Consider the following 16,490-nt stretch of genomic DNA (forward strand, 5'->3'; position numbering starts at 1 on the left):
CGCCTCTTCACTGTTGACGTTGAGACTGGTGTTTTGTGGGTACTATTTATTATTATGAAGCTGCCAGTTGAGGACTTGTGAGGTGTATGTTTCTCAAACGAGACACTCTAATGTACTTGTCCACTTGCTCAGTTGTGCACCCGGGCCTCCCACACCTCTTTCTATTCTGGTTAGAGCCAGTTTGCGCTGTTATGTGAAGGGAGTAGTACACAGCGTTGTACGAGATCTTCAGTTTCTTGACAATCTCTCACATGGAATAGCCTTCATTTCTCAGAACAAGAATAGACTGATGAGTTTCAGAAGAAACTTCTTTGTTTCTGGACATTTTGAGCCTGTAATCAAAACAACCAATGCTGATGCTCAAGATACTCAACTAGTCTAAAGAAGGCCAGTTTTATTGCTTCTTTAATCAGACAACAGTTTTCAGCTGTGCTAACATAATTGCAAAAGGGTTTTCTAATGATCAATTATCCTTTTAAGATGATAAACTTGGATTAGCTAACACAACGTGCCATTGGAACACAGGCGTGATGGTTGCTGGTAATGGGCCTCTGTACGCCTATGTAGATATTCCATTAAAAATCAGACGTTTCCAGATACAATAGTCATTTACAACATTAACCATGTCTACACTGTATTTCTGATCAATTTGATGTTATTTTAATGGATAAAAAAATGTGCTTTCCTCACAAAAACTAGACATTTCTTAGTGACCCCAAACTTTTGAACAGTAGTGTAAGTCTGTAATGTCTATTAATTCATGTTTTAAATGTATGTACATTTTAAAGTTGTTGTCTTTTTCGTTATGTGTCAGACCCCAGGAAGACTAGGTGTTGCCATTGGCGTCAGCTAATGAGGATCTTAGCAAAAATCATCATCAGGCTTGTGACTGCAAACTTGTTGGATGCATTTGCAATGTTTTTGGGTGTGTTTCAGATTATGAGTTGGAAAGTAACAAGGGGTTAAAGATCATACCCCCAAGACATGCTAATCTCCCCTGTTATTGGTAATGGTGAGAGGTTAGCATGTCTTGAGGGTATGAATTTTGACCTTTGTAACTCTCAATCATCATTATTTACGATTCATTCAGGATTATAAGTAATGGTAGAATCCACATTGACATAGAAGTGTTTAGAAACATATTCTATTCTTATTTATAATAAAAGTGACTCCAAATGACACAATACATAATTTATCAATCATTTCAGGGTGGCAGGTAGCCTAGTGGTTAGATTGAATTTGTTCTTAACTGACTTGTCTAGTGAAATAAAGGTTAAATATTTTATATTTATTTTGGGCACAAAATAATCTGAAATACAACCAAAACGGACTGAAAATGTCACAATATGCAGGAATATGGGACCAAATACTACATTTTTGACTACATTATTTATAAGAATCTTTAAGGGTATCAAAACCTTGACCCCTAAATTTTTTAGAAAAAAACAAAATCTCTTTCTCTGAGCAATTGTATTTATTAATTTCCCATTTTTTGGAGCATACAAATAGCTTAGTATTTGAACTACTTATTTTACACCGTCATTATTGCTCATCTTTATCAGGGGTGTCAATAATTTTAGATTCTGCTGTATATCAATCAAATTTAACTCATCAATTCTATACATGACTGGTCTAGTATGTGCATGTGATCCATATGGACACTGGACAGATAGGGTATATTGTTACTGGCCATACACATTGACTCTGTCTGCTGGAAAATTCTCAAATTTCCTGCAGACACGGAACTTCTACCTTCCATTGTAATACCAGGGCCAGATGACTTCCATTACTTCCCTAGTCTGGAATAAAGAATGATCAGAGAGTCGTCCACACCTGCCAATAGTTAAAGACAGGGGTTCCAACATGGCAGTCATAAGTGATTAGTGGTGGAAAATCAACTCATAAAACACATATATAAACTGGCCTCCAGGTCTTGGCCTTTCACTCTTTTGAAACCTGGTTTTACTGTATGATATTTGTTGGAGCTGTTTGCTACAGTGCCTTCAGAAATGATTCATACCCCTTGACTTATTCCATGTTTGTTGTGTTACAGCCTGAATTCAAAACGTATAAAATTATTTATTTTATTTTTCTTACCGATCTACATGCAATATCCATAATAACAAAGTGAAGACATGTTTCTAGAAATGTTAGCAAAATTATTGAAAATGAAATACAGAAATATGTCATTTACATAAGTTTTATCACCCCTGAGTCAATACTTTGTAGAAGCACCTTTTGCAGAGATTGCAGCTGTGAGTCTTTCTAAATCTCTAAGAGCTTTCCACACCTGGATTGTGCAACATTTGCCCATTATTATTATTATTATTTAAAAAATTCCTCAGGCTCTGTCAAATTGCTTGTTGGTCATTGTTAGGTAACCATTTTCAGGTCTTGCCATAGATTTTCAAGTAGATTTAAGTCAAAACTGTAATCACTCAGGAACATTCACTGTCTTCTTGGTAAGCAATTCCAGTGTAGATATGGCCTTGCATTTGAGGTTATTGTTCTGCTGAAAGGTGAAGTGGTGGAAAGCAGACTGATCCAGGTTTTCCTCTAGGACTTTGCCTGTTGCCTAGCTACATTGTTTCTTTTTTATCCTGAAATTATTACAAGCATAACCATAACATGATGCAGCTGCCACTATGCTTGAAAATATGGAGTGGCACTCACTAATTTGTTGTATTGGATTGGCCACAAACATAACACTTTGTATTCAGGACAAAACAATGTATAGCTTTGCAAAATTATTTGCAGTATTACTTTATTGCCTTGTTGCAAACAGGATACATGTTTTTGATATTTTTTTTCTGTAAAGGCTTCTTTCTGTTCCCTCTGTCAATTAGGTTAGTATTGTGGAGTAACTACAATGTTGATCATTCTCAGTTTGCTTGCTCTCACGACTTACGTACAGTAACCTAAGCTATCACTCATCGCAAACTTACAGTGCTGAAACAAAAAACCCTCAACACTCAAAACCTAACTGCTCTGCTGTGCCTGCTCTGCTTCGACTTCTCGGACATTGCCTCCATTGTCTGCGAACTAAAAGTTTGAAGTAACAAAATCTACCATCAGACATGTAAGCTCAGACAGGTACATGGGATGTGCTCTTTCAAGGTGGTGTGCACTCTTCCTGGGATGCATCCCAAATGGCACCCTATTCCCTTTATAGTGCCCAGAGCTGGTCAAAAATAGTGCACTATATAAGGAATAGGGTGGCATTTGGGACGCATCCCTAGTCCTAGCTGGCTGTGAGTGGAGAACTGTGAGGGCCTCTGTGTGCTGGGAGCCCAGGCTCAGGAACGGGGGATCCAGTTGCAGGGAGCTGAATCGGCGCTCTGTTGGGGCTCGGCTGGACACTGTCACTGCGTGTTTGTTGAGGGCGGGTCAATGAGGACAGAGGAATTTCACAGCACACGACTGCAGCAGCAGCAGGGTAGGCAGTATCCGAAAGGCCAGCAGATGGCGACATTTAATCTGGATTGATGGTTTCATTTTACCGTCCAAACGCATTGTATGCAGCCGGCAATACACTCGTATCCGTGTGGACTGGTTAGTACCTAAAACATTCCCCATTCAGGCTGCAAAGGCATCAATTTCCTCCTTAGATAATGTCAAAAAAGAAAAAAAACTGGGAAAACCTGCATACTTTCTTTATGAAACACCATTTTCCACCACCATGCTAGTGGCTAATAGTACTCCTGATGCTGCGCCCCGACTCGCATTCCTAGGCATTAGCCACTTTAGCATTTAAAGGAAAATTGTGTTTTATAATGTCTGCATATTTCCCCCTTTTTTTTCACCTTCTCTCCAATAAATCTAGTCAAGGAAGAAATCGATGCCTTTGCAGCTTGAATGGAGAATGTTTAGGTTCAAACCGGTCCACGGGGTATAGGAGTGTATTGCGAGCTGCATACAATGCATTTGGATGGTAAGACTGAAACGACTCAATATCGCCATCTGCCGGCCTTTGGGCTAGGTAGGCAGCAGAGCTCTACTCTGGCTCCGGCTCACAGGCATGAGCGTACATACAGTACTGACTGTAGGTAAGGTGGGCAGGGAGGATAGGCAGCTATATGGCCTGGAACACTAAAAAGTAATTGAACAGCACAGGATACAATAGAAAATATATCAAACAAATAATAATCATTTATTCAACTTCTCTAGCACTGTTCATTACAAATATTATCTCAAAGCACTCGAAAAAGCAAAACAAACAAGAATCAAATAATACAGATATATGATAGAGTAGGTCTGGAGTACGATTTTGAGCCCGAGTTTAACGTTTTGGGTGTTTCAAGCCTGCAACAGATGGAGCGACAGTTAAGTTGGAACCAGAGGTAGGAGTTCAACAGGGGAGATGAGCATGTCCTCTGCAGGCAGGCAGCACAGTTCACTCTTCATTGAAGGCATCTCACAGGCACTTCGCCACCCGGCCATTTGACTGTGACTTCTCCGTAGCAAATTACTCTCTGGTTTTGTAGAACAGGATAAGGATGACAGGCAACTCGTTACTTCAGAGGAAATCTCCTGAGCAATGAAATCGTCACTGTCAGCTTGTCAGGCATGCATGGTAGTCCTCTTCATTGGGTCGGGAGACCGTAGAAACAACCAAAACTTGGCTGGTGTACTGAAATCAAAATACATTATCTAACTAGCCTGGTACTGCAAAGACTAAGAAGGAATAAGGATATACTTTTTTTTGTAGCAGGTATTGCATTTTTTTTGTTGTTGCTATATCTGTTTCTCTTTTACATTTCCCCTAATGTAAATGTAAATGTGCTGTGTTGGAGAGGAGTAAAACACCAAGGTGGCACCAGGCACCTTGCCCCAGACAAAACAAGTGTGCTGGGTAAACAAACAATCAGCCATCCAGCTGTCTACAGTCTAGACCTGTCACCTGGCCCATAAATAACTGGACAGCTGAAGACTACTCTTACCTATCCAGAGACAAGTCCAACCTCGACTCAGGGGTAGACGTAACATAGTAAATCCAACACTCACTTAGTATGATAGGTATGGTATGTATTAATTTGTGCATGTCCATCATCCATTTCACATGATATGTATTACAATTTGTATGATGTTATGAATTGAAATTCGTACAAATTGTTACAATTTTCAAAACGTATGATATGTTACGAATTCTAAATTGTTGTCGCTAATGTTAGCTAGGTGGCTAATGCTAGGGGTTAGGAGTTAAGGTTAGGGTTAAGAATTCGATTTGGGGTTTAAGGTTTAGGGGAAGGGTTAGCTAACATACTAAGCTATGCAAAGTAGCTCAAAAGTAGTAAGTAGTCGCTAGTTTACTAATTAGCTAAAATGCTAAAGTTGTCCGTGATGAGATTCAAACACACAACTTTTGGGTTGCAAGTTATATGCCCAACCAACCACCCTACTTTCGTTTTTGCCTTATTATTACGTACCCTTCTGTCTCGTGTAACCATCCCAAACATAACATATACTAATTTGAGTGTAATGGATTTACGTTTACTATGTTAAGTCTAGTCTATGAGACCAGGCTGACAAGACTGTTTCTGATGAAGTCAGAGGTCTAGGTCATGTCTGGCACTAAATTAAATCTGCATACATGGTCTACTTACTAAGGAAAAGTGCAAATGTAGAAGGTTTTGCTTTCCAAGCAAGACACACTTTCCAAAGAAATGTCTCTTCTTCTTTACACCATTCATGTGTGTTACATTTGTTTCCTCCTTCAGTATCAGCTGAGGCGAAAGAAGGAGGTGTGTTTCTCTGAGTCCCGAGCAGAGAATTCCCTCACTCACTCCATGATATCTTGTATATTAGAAACGTCGGCGTACAAGGCGGTCACCATACATTCATTTCACCGTGCTCGTATGAGTGTGTAAGATATTGTACTTCTCCCCACAGACATTTACCTGGAGTCGGTTCTTTCGCGCGGAAAAGTAACACTCCGATGGAGCTCTGTAGGTCGAAGTTTCTTCTATGTAAAGAACTCCTGAAGGAAGATAACGGAACGACATTGAGAAAGAAGGAAGACACTTTATTGATCTCTTATTACCGGTGCTTTTTTGGTTCCCTTTCGAAGTTTTAAGGACCAGCTGCAATGGAAATGATTTGCGTATGTCTCCTGCCACTCTGGACCGTTGTAAAAACTCTCAAGAAAGAATGAAGTAACCGCTATGGAGCCGGACAATGCCCTGTACTCCAAACTCAAAACAGCTGGAGTTGGGGGGTGAGTACAAATTATCCAAACAAAACAGCTCTCCCCTTCATCTCTTATCTATCAGATTGATCAAGATTTAACTCACTTCTGAACATCTGTGCAGCTGTTTTAACTCCAATGCGTTTCCATACATTCCAGAAGAAATGCACGTGTACTTTCTTGAGAGCACACAATAATACAAAGTGGGAATCATGTCTGTATCAATGAATGAATGATCCCTATTTTGTGATCCCAATGTGTGGGCTAGTCTTTTTCCTTACTATTTTCATTTTGGATTTCTCAGCTATGACATAAACACGTTATTTGTCTGAACTAAAAGCCTATATTTTAGAGTAGGGGTTCCCAAACATTTTTACTGAAGCCCCCCTTCCAGCATTGGGAATCTATATTTCTGTGGGCACAAGCACTGTTCATGACACAAACTGTTCACACCTCTCTTGTTGGCAGAGAGAACATTTTGCAGGTTTAAAACGTATTTCCTTTAATTCTACATATTTCGTCATGGGGTGCCGAGAACATCTAGCCGTTTTAAAGCACTTTTTTGTAGCAATTCTATACATTTTGTCATTACTAATGTGTATTCATGTGATATTTGAGTGACTCAAATATTACAACAAAATCTAGCTGACATGGGCTAGTTAATCTGGACATTTCTGACAGGTTATAAATAGCTCTCTAAGGCAGGGTTTCCCCAACTCGATCCTGGGGCTGATTCAAATAACCAACTCACAATCAAACTCGATCCTGGGGCTGATTCAAATAACCAATTTACCATCAAACTTGGTTCCCGGGGCCCAGAACCGAGTTTGGGAAACCCTGCTCTAAGGTATGCACTGACGGACATGACAGGAGGAAAACTGGTGATGCACTACCCAATTTTGAAAATGCATTCTACTATTACAACTTTCAAGAGTCCGTTGAAAGCCGTTGAAAAAAATACTGTTGAAGAAAAAGCCCTTTTAATAAAGCCATAATAACATTTGTCATGTGTCCTAGGCTACTGTTGAGGAGAGGCATTTTTGGGAGGGTCCGAAAAAGCAGGATGCGAAAAAAATAGGATTTTTAAAAACGAACTTCATGCAATTCTACGTCATTTACATGAGAAAAGACATGAGCTGAATCTTATTTAATACCACACAAATGACCGAAATGAGTGGCTACTCTGACGCTGACAAACTGAGATCAATCTTGAATTCAACAAACAATAGCCCAGGCCAATGAAGCGACAAAGAGATTGTACAATATTAGGAGTTAATGTACAGTAGGCTTCTACTCACTGTGATGACCGATGCACACATCTTTGCAATAGCCTATCTCAAGATGAGCTACTTTGAAAAACAGTGCTGCTGTTTGCAAAACATTGTGTTGTCGATTAAAAAATATATTTATATTGGTTCACACGTCTTCTATTTTCAGCAGTAGGCATTTCCAAACTGTATGTTTTTTCCCAGAGGTTAAGATTTAGGTGTGTTAGGTGTTAGGTGTGTTTTGAAATTTGCAAAAGGCCAACAGACAGCCACAACCAACCATAGAAATATAATCCATAGATGGCAGTTCCTATTCAGGTCAGGCAGCTCTTGCTAGTATACCCATGAGTTTAATCGTCAAATTGCCAGGATAAGAGGATCCAAAACCCTCCTATGAATTGATTATATGTCTATGGCCACAACCGAACAAGTTGTATATTTGGCAAGCATGCTGGCCAATTTGCGGCCTTCCCGACTGTAGGCAACCAGTACCTGCCAGAATGAAAGGAAAGTGGTGCATTTTCCTGGCATGGTTTAGGTCCACTTGTAGAAGCTATGCCAACTCGCATTGAAGCTGTTCTGGCAGCTGGTGGTGGCCAAACACACTTTAAAATCGAATTTATGTTTGATCCGAAAATGTGTTTGGAAGGTCCATATGGAGGGTGTGACGCAATTGCGGAGCCTCCTGAGGCATGCAGAGGCCAAATTGAGCTCCATACAGCATCGCCGTGCGCCTCCCAAATGTCGTAACAATGCGGAGGGCTCCAAATAGCTCTGCCTTGACATGATTGGTTGATGGTAGGTGGGGGAGGGAGGTCCTGTATAAACACAAACTCACTTCCTTCACAGCAGCTCTGCCCTGCTTCGGGAAGCGCAAGAAGTATGAATGCCCTGATTTCTGCAGAGGCCGTATCAGCGTAAACGCTGCACGGCCACTGCTGACGTCAGATTGACCTTGCAGCGCCTTTCAGGCACTATGTTGGTGTTTCCTTTATTTTGACAGTTACATGTATGTGCTGGTGATAAAATGTAATCCACAGTAATTTATCTGAAACTATTGATCCTCTGTGGCTAAATTATGCTCTCTGGTATATTTTGAACATTGAGAACGGGCTCCTGTGGTTGCATAAAAAAATTATAATAAAAAAAAGAATGTGATTTATTTGATTTTATGTTTTGCCTCATGGGCCCCCTGTGTACTTGTGCCTGCCCCTGACTCAGACAATTGCCCAGTCACATTTATTTATTATGCAGTTTATTTAAAACCTTGTGTTCTGGATTCTGGATGTTCTGTGTTCTGGATTCCAGTAGAGCTGGTGGCTTATACTATCAATAATTATTATAGTTATTAATGATAGCGATAACACATTTTGGATTTCAGACTGTGCATTGCAATGTCTAAGTAAGATACAACTTCCAATTAAAACATTTACTTTTGAAAGTATAAGCATTCCCCTTTTATAAACTCTGCCAATGGACTTGAAGTTGCACTCTCTTGCTTATGCAGTTGTGCACTGCTGCCAAATGAACGCTGTGGGAGTGAGTTGCTGGGATGGTTTAGAGCAGGGATGGGAAACTTTGATGGCGATGGGGGCTACAAAAAATCTGAACTCATCATAATGGGCCGAAGTTGCTCGTGAGGTCTGCGTACCCATAAACACACACATTGTGAGTAAAACATTTTAGTGGCACCCCTCTTGACAGCAGAGAGACATTTTTTAGGTTTTAGAGGTTTTTTTGGTGTGTTTTTTTGTTTACCCCTTTTCTCTCCAATTTCGTGGTATCCAATTGTTTAAGTAGCTACTATCTTGTTTCATCGCTACAACTCCCGTACGGGCTCGGGAGAGACGCCATGCTTCTTAAAACACAGCGCGCATCCAACCCGGAAGCCAGCCGCACCAATGTGTCAGAGGAAACACCTGGCAACCTTGGTTAGTGTGCACTGCACCCGGCCCGCCACAGGAGTCACTGGTGCGCGATGAGACAAGGACATCCCTACCGGCCAAGCCCTCCCTAACCCGGACGACGCTAGGCCAAATGTGCGTCGCCCCACGGACCTCCCAGTCGCGGCCGGTTACGACAGAGCCTGGACACGATCCCAGAGTCTCTGATGGCACAGCTGGCGCTGCAGTACAGCGCCCTTAACAACTGCGCCACCTGGGAAGCCCCGTTTTAGAGTTATTTTTTAAGTGTGCTGCAATTCTACACATTTTGCCATGGGGCAGAGAGGAAGATCAGCTGTTTTCCAACTCATTTCCTGCAATTCTACACATTTTGCCATGAGGTGGAGAGAAATGTTTGCAGTTTTTAATATGATATCTGAGTGAAACTGACAATCAAAATCGATGTGGGCACCCCGGCCGGTAATTCGACCATGATAAGAAGTTTAGATAGCTGGCCGTTAAACTAATTTAGCAATTAGATTTTATTTTGCTGACATTGGCTAAGTGACTGACAAAACAAGAGAAAATATGCTGATGCACAATCACATTTCTAAATTGCACCTTGTGCATTATACTATTGTAACTCGCAACAGTAAATTGAGACTAGGGCTGTGCGGTGACCGTCTTACCGCCACACCGGCAGTCAAAGTCCACATGACCGTTTAGTCATGGTAATTAGGCTTCTCCAAGCTCTGATGCTGCTGCTGGTCATTAGTAGCCTACCAAACCTGCTAACTGCCTCATACTCAGCATTATATTGTCCCTCTTATCACTCTGACATCAATGCAAATGATTTCAAAAACCTAATCAAACACTTCATGAGAGCCCATGAGCTCATGTTGTGCAACATTTCTACAGGCTATGCAATTGCGGGTGATGGCCACTAATAAAAATAGGAGGAGCCCATCGTCTTTCTATAGGCTAGGCCTACTATATTTATTTCTCATCTTTCCTAAAATTAAGCACATTGCTTATATTTACAACAGAAGTTTAGACTACCTGGCTGACATGAAAATAAACCACGGGGAAATGGGTCCTCCATACGCTTTTAAGTGACGTATTTTTTCTCGTTGCCCCTGGTTCGATACAGGTGCATGATAAGGGTCCATTCTAAATCAAAACAATTGTCACACATATATTATTATGTAAAGACAAGATTAAATCAAGATTAGTCTGATTGGTGACAATATTAGCCTATCATTTGAGAATTATATATTATCACTTGTGAATGATGCCCAGCATAAGAAACAATGCCTTTTTTTGCGACTTGTTCGAATCATAGTTGCACACCTCATGTAGACTAGCCCATAGGCCTATATGTTTCAATAAGGTTTGTATCGCAACTCAAGTTGCCAAATAACTTCTTAAAATTAAGCACATTAGTCCGCTTTACAAGGGGTGTAGTGCCTAACTGTTATACATAAGCAGAGTGTGAGTTCCAAGTTTGGGGAAGATAATTTGACTATAAAATGCACCTTTATAATACAAACATTACATACATAATTGTATTCGCGGTCACTTTTGATAATGCTGTTTTCCGCTAATGGAACATTCGTGTGCGCATTGCTGCGCGTATAATTTGAAGAAATAGCCTAATAGTTTATCAACATTTTAAGCTAAACGTTCTGATCTGTTGCGTCAGCCACATTGCATAAAAATGTTATTGGGATGCTAGTGGTTGTATTAATTTGTGATCGCATTCCACAACTGTCTCAGACTATGTTTGGAATATTTATTGATTTTACAGAATAGAATAGATCGGCTTTTGTACTATGGGGGATAGTAGATTGACATAGGCTAGTGCTTTTGCTGTTCGCTAGGTCTACGCATCTTGTTGGCTGACGAAAAGTAAATGTGGACAGTTCTTCCAATATATTCAATATGCACCTCGGAATTGGATAAGGACGCGCAGTTGCGTCCTGGATGTGTCTGTTTTAACTTGTAGTCTGTGACAAAGACCCAATCACGTGAAGGAGAGCGGCGTGAGTGAGAGACAATTTGGATTGCGCAGAACACTCAGGGAGAAGGGCACAACGCAGCACTCCGGGTCGCAAGAGGCATAGATTTGTTTTAGAGTGCATTACAGCCACAAAGGGGATTCCACCGTGAAATTCGAGGCATTATCAAGTGCTTATCAAATTGTGAATAAGATACTTTTTGAGTGTGTACAGGCTGTGCAAAAAAAACTAAGCAGAGCTCACGCCTTTCAAGCGACTTTTTTCAAGTCATCATTAGAGTCTCATCATGCAGCCTTGAAATGTATAAAAATCGAATCATATAGCCCAACGTTTGTAGAACGACTAAAGTTACACGAATAACTCTAAATTAAGGATATAGGAGTACCTATTTATTTGTTAACCGCTCAACACAGAATAGCCGCATTTGTGCACTCCCTCAAATCGTTTGGAGAAAATATCTATATTTTATTCATCTTTGTTCAATTGTATTCTTCATACTATAAAATAATGCCACGGATTTATAAGCAAATCTTATCTGCTAAATTAACTAGTGTAGCCCACTGCCATTTGGCATTGCCACATCAGGACCTAACATAAGGACAACTCAGATTCTGTTCTTCTGAAATAGACTACATTTTCTTCATATCATGCTTCTTTAGACCGGTCTAAAATAAATAATGAATTTATTGTGAAGGTGTAGGCTATATTACATGGATTTATTATACTTTTTAAAATGGCTTGTATGCTATGTGTGAATCCAGGAGATGCTAAATGTGTTTATGTTAGTTAACGGTCAATTACTGTGAGACCGACAGTTATTTGCTTGACGGCTGACGAAATTTCGTGACTGCCACATCCCTAGTTGAGACCCTGGCGGAGTTCGTAAAAAAATCACAAAACAATGTATTCTTAAATCTCACTCTGCTGATTGGCTAGTTCAGTGAGTGGGTGGGGGAATACACAATTCATCAATGCATTATAAGCTCAGCAAAAAATTGAAACTCCCCTTTTCAGGACCCTGTCTTTCAAAGATAATTCGTAAAGATCCAAATAACTTCACAGATCTTCATTGCAAAGGGTTTAAATACTATTTCCCATGCTCGTTCAATGAACCATAAACAATTAATGAACATGCACCTGTGGAATGGTTGGTAAGACACTAACAGCTTACAGACGGTAGGCACTTAAGGTCACCGTTATGAAAACTTAGGACACTAAAGAGGCCTTTCTACTGACTCTGAAAAACACAAAAAGAAAGATTCCCAGGGTCCCCTGAACGCGCCTTAGGCATGTTGCAAGGAGGCATGAGGACTGCAGATGTGGACATGTCCGTACTGTGAGATGCCTAAGACAGCGCTACAGGGAGATAGGACGGACAGCTGATTGTCCTCACAGCGGCAGATCACGTGTAACAATACCTGCATAGGATCGGTACATCCGAACATCACACCTGCGGGCAGGTACAGGATGGCAACAGCAACTGCCCGAGTTACACCAGGAACGCACAATCTCTCCATCAGTGCTCAGACTGTCCGCAATAGGCTGAGAGAGGCTGGACTGAGGGCTTGTAGGCCTGTTGTAAACAACGTCGCCTATGGGCACAAACCCACCGTTGCTGGACCAGACAGGACTGGCAAAAGGTGCTCTTCACTGACGAGTTTTGTCTCACCAGGAGTGATGGTCGAATTCGCGTTTATCGTCAAAGGAATGAGCATTACACAGAGGGCTGTACTCTGGAGCGGGATCGATTTGAAGGTGAAGGGTCCGTCATGGTGATGTGTGTCACAGCATCATCGGACTGAGCTTGTTGTCATTGCAGACAATCTCAATGCTGTGTGTTCCAGGGAAGACATCCTCCTCCCTCATGTGCAGGCTTATCATGACATGACCGTCCTGACAATGCCACCAGCCATACTGTTTGTTCTGTGCGTGATTTCCTGCAAGACAGGAATGTCAGTGTTCTGCCATGGCCAGCGAAGAGCCCAGTTCTCAATCCCACTGAGCACATCTGGGACCTGTTGGAACGGAGGGTGAGGTCTAGGGCCATTCCCCCCAGAAATGTCCAGGAACTTGCAGGTGCCTTGGTGGAAGAGTGGGGTAAGATCTCACAGCAAGAACTGGCAAATCTAGTGCAGTCCATGAGGAGGAGATGCACTGCAGTACCTAATGCAGCTGGTGGCCACACCAGATACTGACTGTTACTTTTGATTTTGACCCCCACTTTATTCAGGGACACATTAATCCATTTCTGTTAGTCACTTGTCTGTGGAACTTGATCAGTTTATGTCTCACTTGTTGAATCTTGTTATGTTCATACAAATATTTACACATGTTAAGTTTGCTGAAAACAAACACAGTTGACAGTGAGAGGACGTTTCTTTTTTGAGTTTTTTACATTCAAACTAGTTGTCACAACTCAGCAAACCTCAATGCCTTATATGCTTTTCTGCAAATATAAATGTTGAATGTAGTGTTAAAATATTGAATGAGGCAAAGGTGCAGAAAGCTGAGGATGTCGAAGTGACTATAGACGTAGTAAGTGTAATAAGCCTGTGGTCACTTGGTGACTTTCTGCTGTTATTGGGCGCTGGAGTAGCACTCAGTGTCTCCCTGCCTCCCTGGCTGCCTGGCTGGAATCTCCAGGCCTGCAGGTCATTGAGAGGCCTCACTCTGTAAGAGGAAACCGCAGAAGTCAATGAGTTTTTCAGATTGTGGACAAGTAGATGTGCCGTAACCACATACTGTAAAGCATTCTCATCCAGCTCAAGTACTCATTGCTGGTGAATACTGCATTGCTGGCGAAACCAAATACAGGCATAACATGCACTTTTACACTTTGGTCTTGATGGATTCCAAAACTTATCCAGGCTAACATCCAGGCTGAAAACTACTCAGTGATATTCCCAGTCCATCATTGAGACTCATCCTTTGGCCACATCCACTTTCCTTATCTTAAGTTTGAAGTACGTAGTCATGGTACTGAAAAACAAACTCACAGGATAATACAACCTCGTTATGTATGTGACGTCACTGTCTGACTCTGAACTGGAAGTGCTGACTGATGATTTAGTGTGTTGAGTTTCTTAGTGTTGATGTTTCCAGATGTTTGTCTCCCCCTGCCCTTTTCTTAATTTTCCCCTTATCTTTGCTTCCTTGATTTCTAAGAACCATAGGCGGGGGTAATGCAATACAAGCCATTGGAGGCCTTAGTCAGAGGCTGTGTCACAAAAATACATTTTCAAAATGTTGTTACATTACAGCCTTAATCTAAAATTAAGGAAATTGTTTTTTTGCCCTCATCCATCTACACTCAATACCCTAAAAAGAGAAAGCAAAAACAGTTTTTTAGTATTTTTGCAAATGTATTAAAAAAAATGAAATATCAAATTTGCGTAAGTATTCAGAGAATTTACTCAGTACTTTATTTAAGCACCTTTGGCAGTGATTACAGCCTCGAGTCTTCTTGGGTATGACGCTACAAGCTTGGCACACCTGTATTTGGGTAGTTTCTCCCATTCTTCTTTGCAAATCCTCTCAAGCTCTGTCAGGTTGGATGGGGACCATCACTGAACAGCAAGTTTCAGGTCTCTCCAGAGATGATCGATCAGGTTCAAGTCTGGCCTCTGGCTGGGCCACTGTAGATCATTCAGAGACTTGTCCCGAAGCCACTCCTGCATTGTCTTCCCTGTGTGCTTAGGGTCGTTGTCGAGTTGGTAGGTGAACATTCGCTCCAGTCTGAGGTCCTGAGTGCTCTGCAGCAGATTTTCATCAAGGATCTCTCTGTACTTTGCTTTGTTCATCTTTCCCTTGAACCTGACTAGTCTCCCAGTCTCTGCCTCTGAAAAACACCCCCACAGCATTATGCTGCCACCACCATGCTTCACCTTAGGCATGTTGCCAGGTTTCCTTCAGATGTGGCGCTTGGCATTCAGGCCAAAAAGTTCAATCTTGGTTTCATCAGACCAGCGAATCTTGTTTCTCATGGTCTGAGAGTCTTTTAAGTGCCTTTTGGCAAACTCCAAGTGGGCTGTCATGTGCCTTTTTCTGAGGAGTGGCTTCCATCTAACCACTCTACCATAAAGAACTGATTGGTGGAGTGCTGCAGAGATGGTTGTCCTTCTGGAAGTTTCTCCCATCTCGACAGAGGAACTCTGGAGCTCTGTTAGAGTGACCATCGGGTTCTTGGTCACCTCCCTGACTAAGGCCCTTCTCCTGCAATTCCTCGGTTTTCTCGGGCGGGACTTGGTGGTTTCAAACTTCTTCCATTTAAAAATGATGGAGGCCACTGTGGTCTTGAGGATCTTCAATACTGCAGACATTTTTTGGTATCCTTCCCCAGATCTGTGCCTCGACACAATCCTGTCTTGGAGCTCTACGTACAATTCTTACGACCTCTTGGCTTGGTTTTTGCTCTAACATGCAATTGTCAGCTGTTGGGCCGACAGGTAATGTCCAATCAACTGAATTTCCCACAGGTGGACTCCAATCAAGTTGTAGAACTTTTCAAGGATGATCAATGGAAACAGGATACACCTGAGATCAATTTTGAGTTTGATAGTAAAGGGTCTGAATACCTATGTAAATAAGGTTTATCTGTTTTGTTTTTTTATAAATGTGCAAAATGACTAAAAATCTGTTTTTGCTTTGTCATTATGGGGTATTGTGTTTAGATTGATGAGAAAAAAAGTTAATTTAATCAATTTTAGAGTAAGGTTATAACGTAACAAAATGTGGAAAAAGTCAAGGGGTCTGAATACTTTCCGAATGCACTGTAGTGCACTACTTCTGACCAGAGTGTTCTGATCAAAAGTATTGCACTATATAGGGAATAGGGGCTCAGATGCAAAGCAGTCAGAGGGAGACTAAGGGGTAGCAGTACTCACCTAGCCCCCCCTGTGGGTCAGATTATCTGCCATGTGGATAGGAAAGTTCCCCAGTGACTTGAACCAGCTGGATGGGCTTTGGGTAGAAGCAGTACTTCTGATGCTAGTGCTGCTTATGCTGCTGCCTCCATGGGTTACTATACATGAGATCTGACTAGGAGCAATAATGTCATAAACCACATATTTACTACTTAGAAACTAAGGATGAAATGAGTGCAGAAATTAATTTTTAAACCTTTTACAAACCCTGTTAT

The 16,490-nt window shown here is 41.4% G+C and overlaps 1 protein-coding gene across 1 annotated transcript in view; it reads left to right on the plus strand.

The window, feature by feature from the left end:
• Positions 1–5,670: 5,670 nt before the first annotated feature.
• The window catches only part of col27a1b (collagen, type XXVII, alpha 1b), a 138,445-nt gene continuing 127,625 nt past the window's right edge, over positions 5,671–16,490 (plus strand). The window contains exon 1 of the mRNA XM_021606572.2: positions 5,671–6,214. Coding sequence (XP_021462247.2) covers positions 6,162–6,214 — 53 coding nt within the window. The 5' untranslated portion in view covers positions 5,671–6,161. The remainder of the gene's footprint in view (positions 6,215–16,490) is intronic.

The sequence above is a fragment of the Oncorhynchus mykiss genome, chromosome 6 (assembly GCF_013265735.2).
Source record: "Oncorhynchus mykiss isolate Arlee chromosome 6, USDA_OmykA_1.1, whole genome shotgun sequence".
Taxonomy (NCBI): domain Eukaryota; kingdom Metazoa; phylum Chordata; class Actinopteri; order Salmoniformes; family Salmonidae; genus Oncorhynchus; species Oncorhynchus mykiss.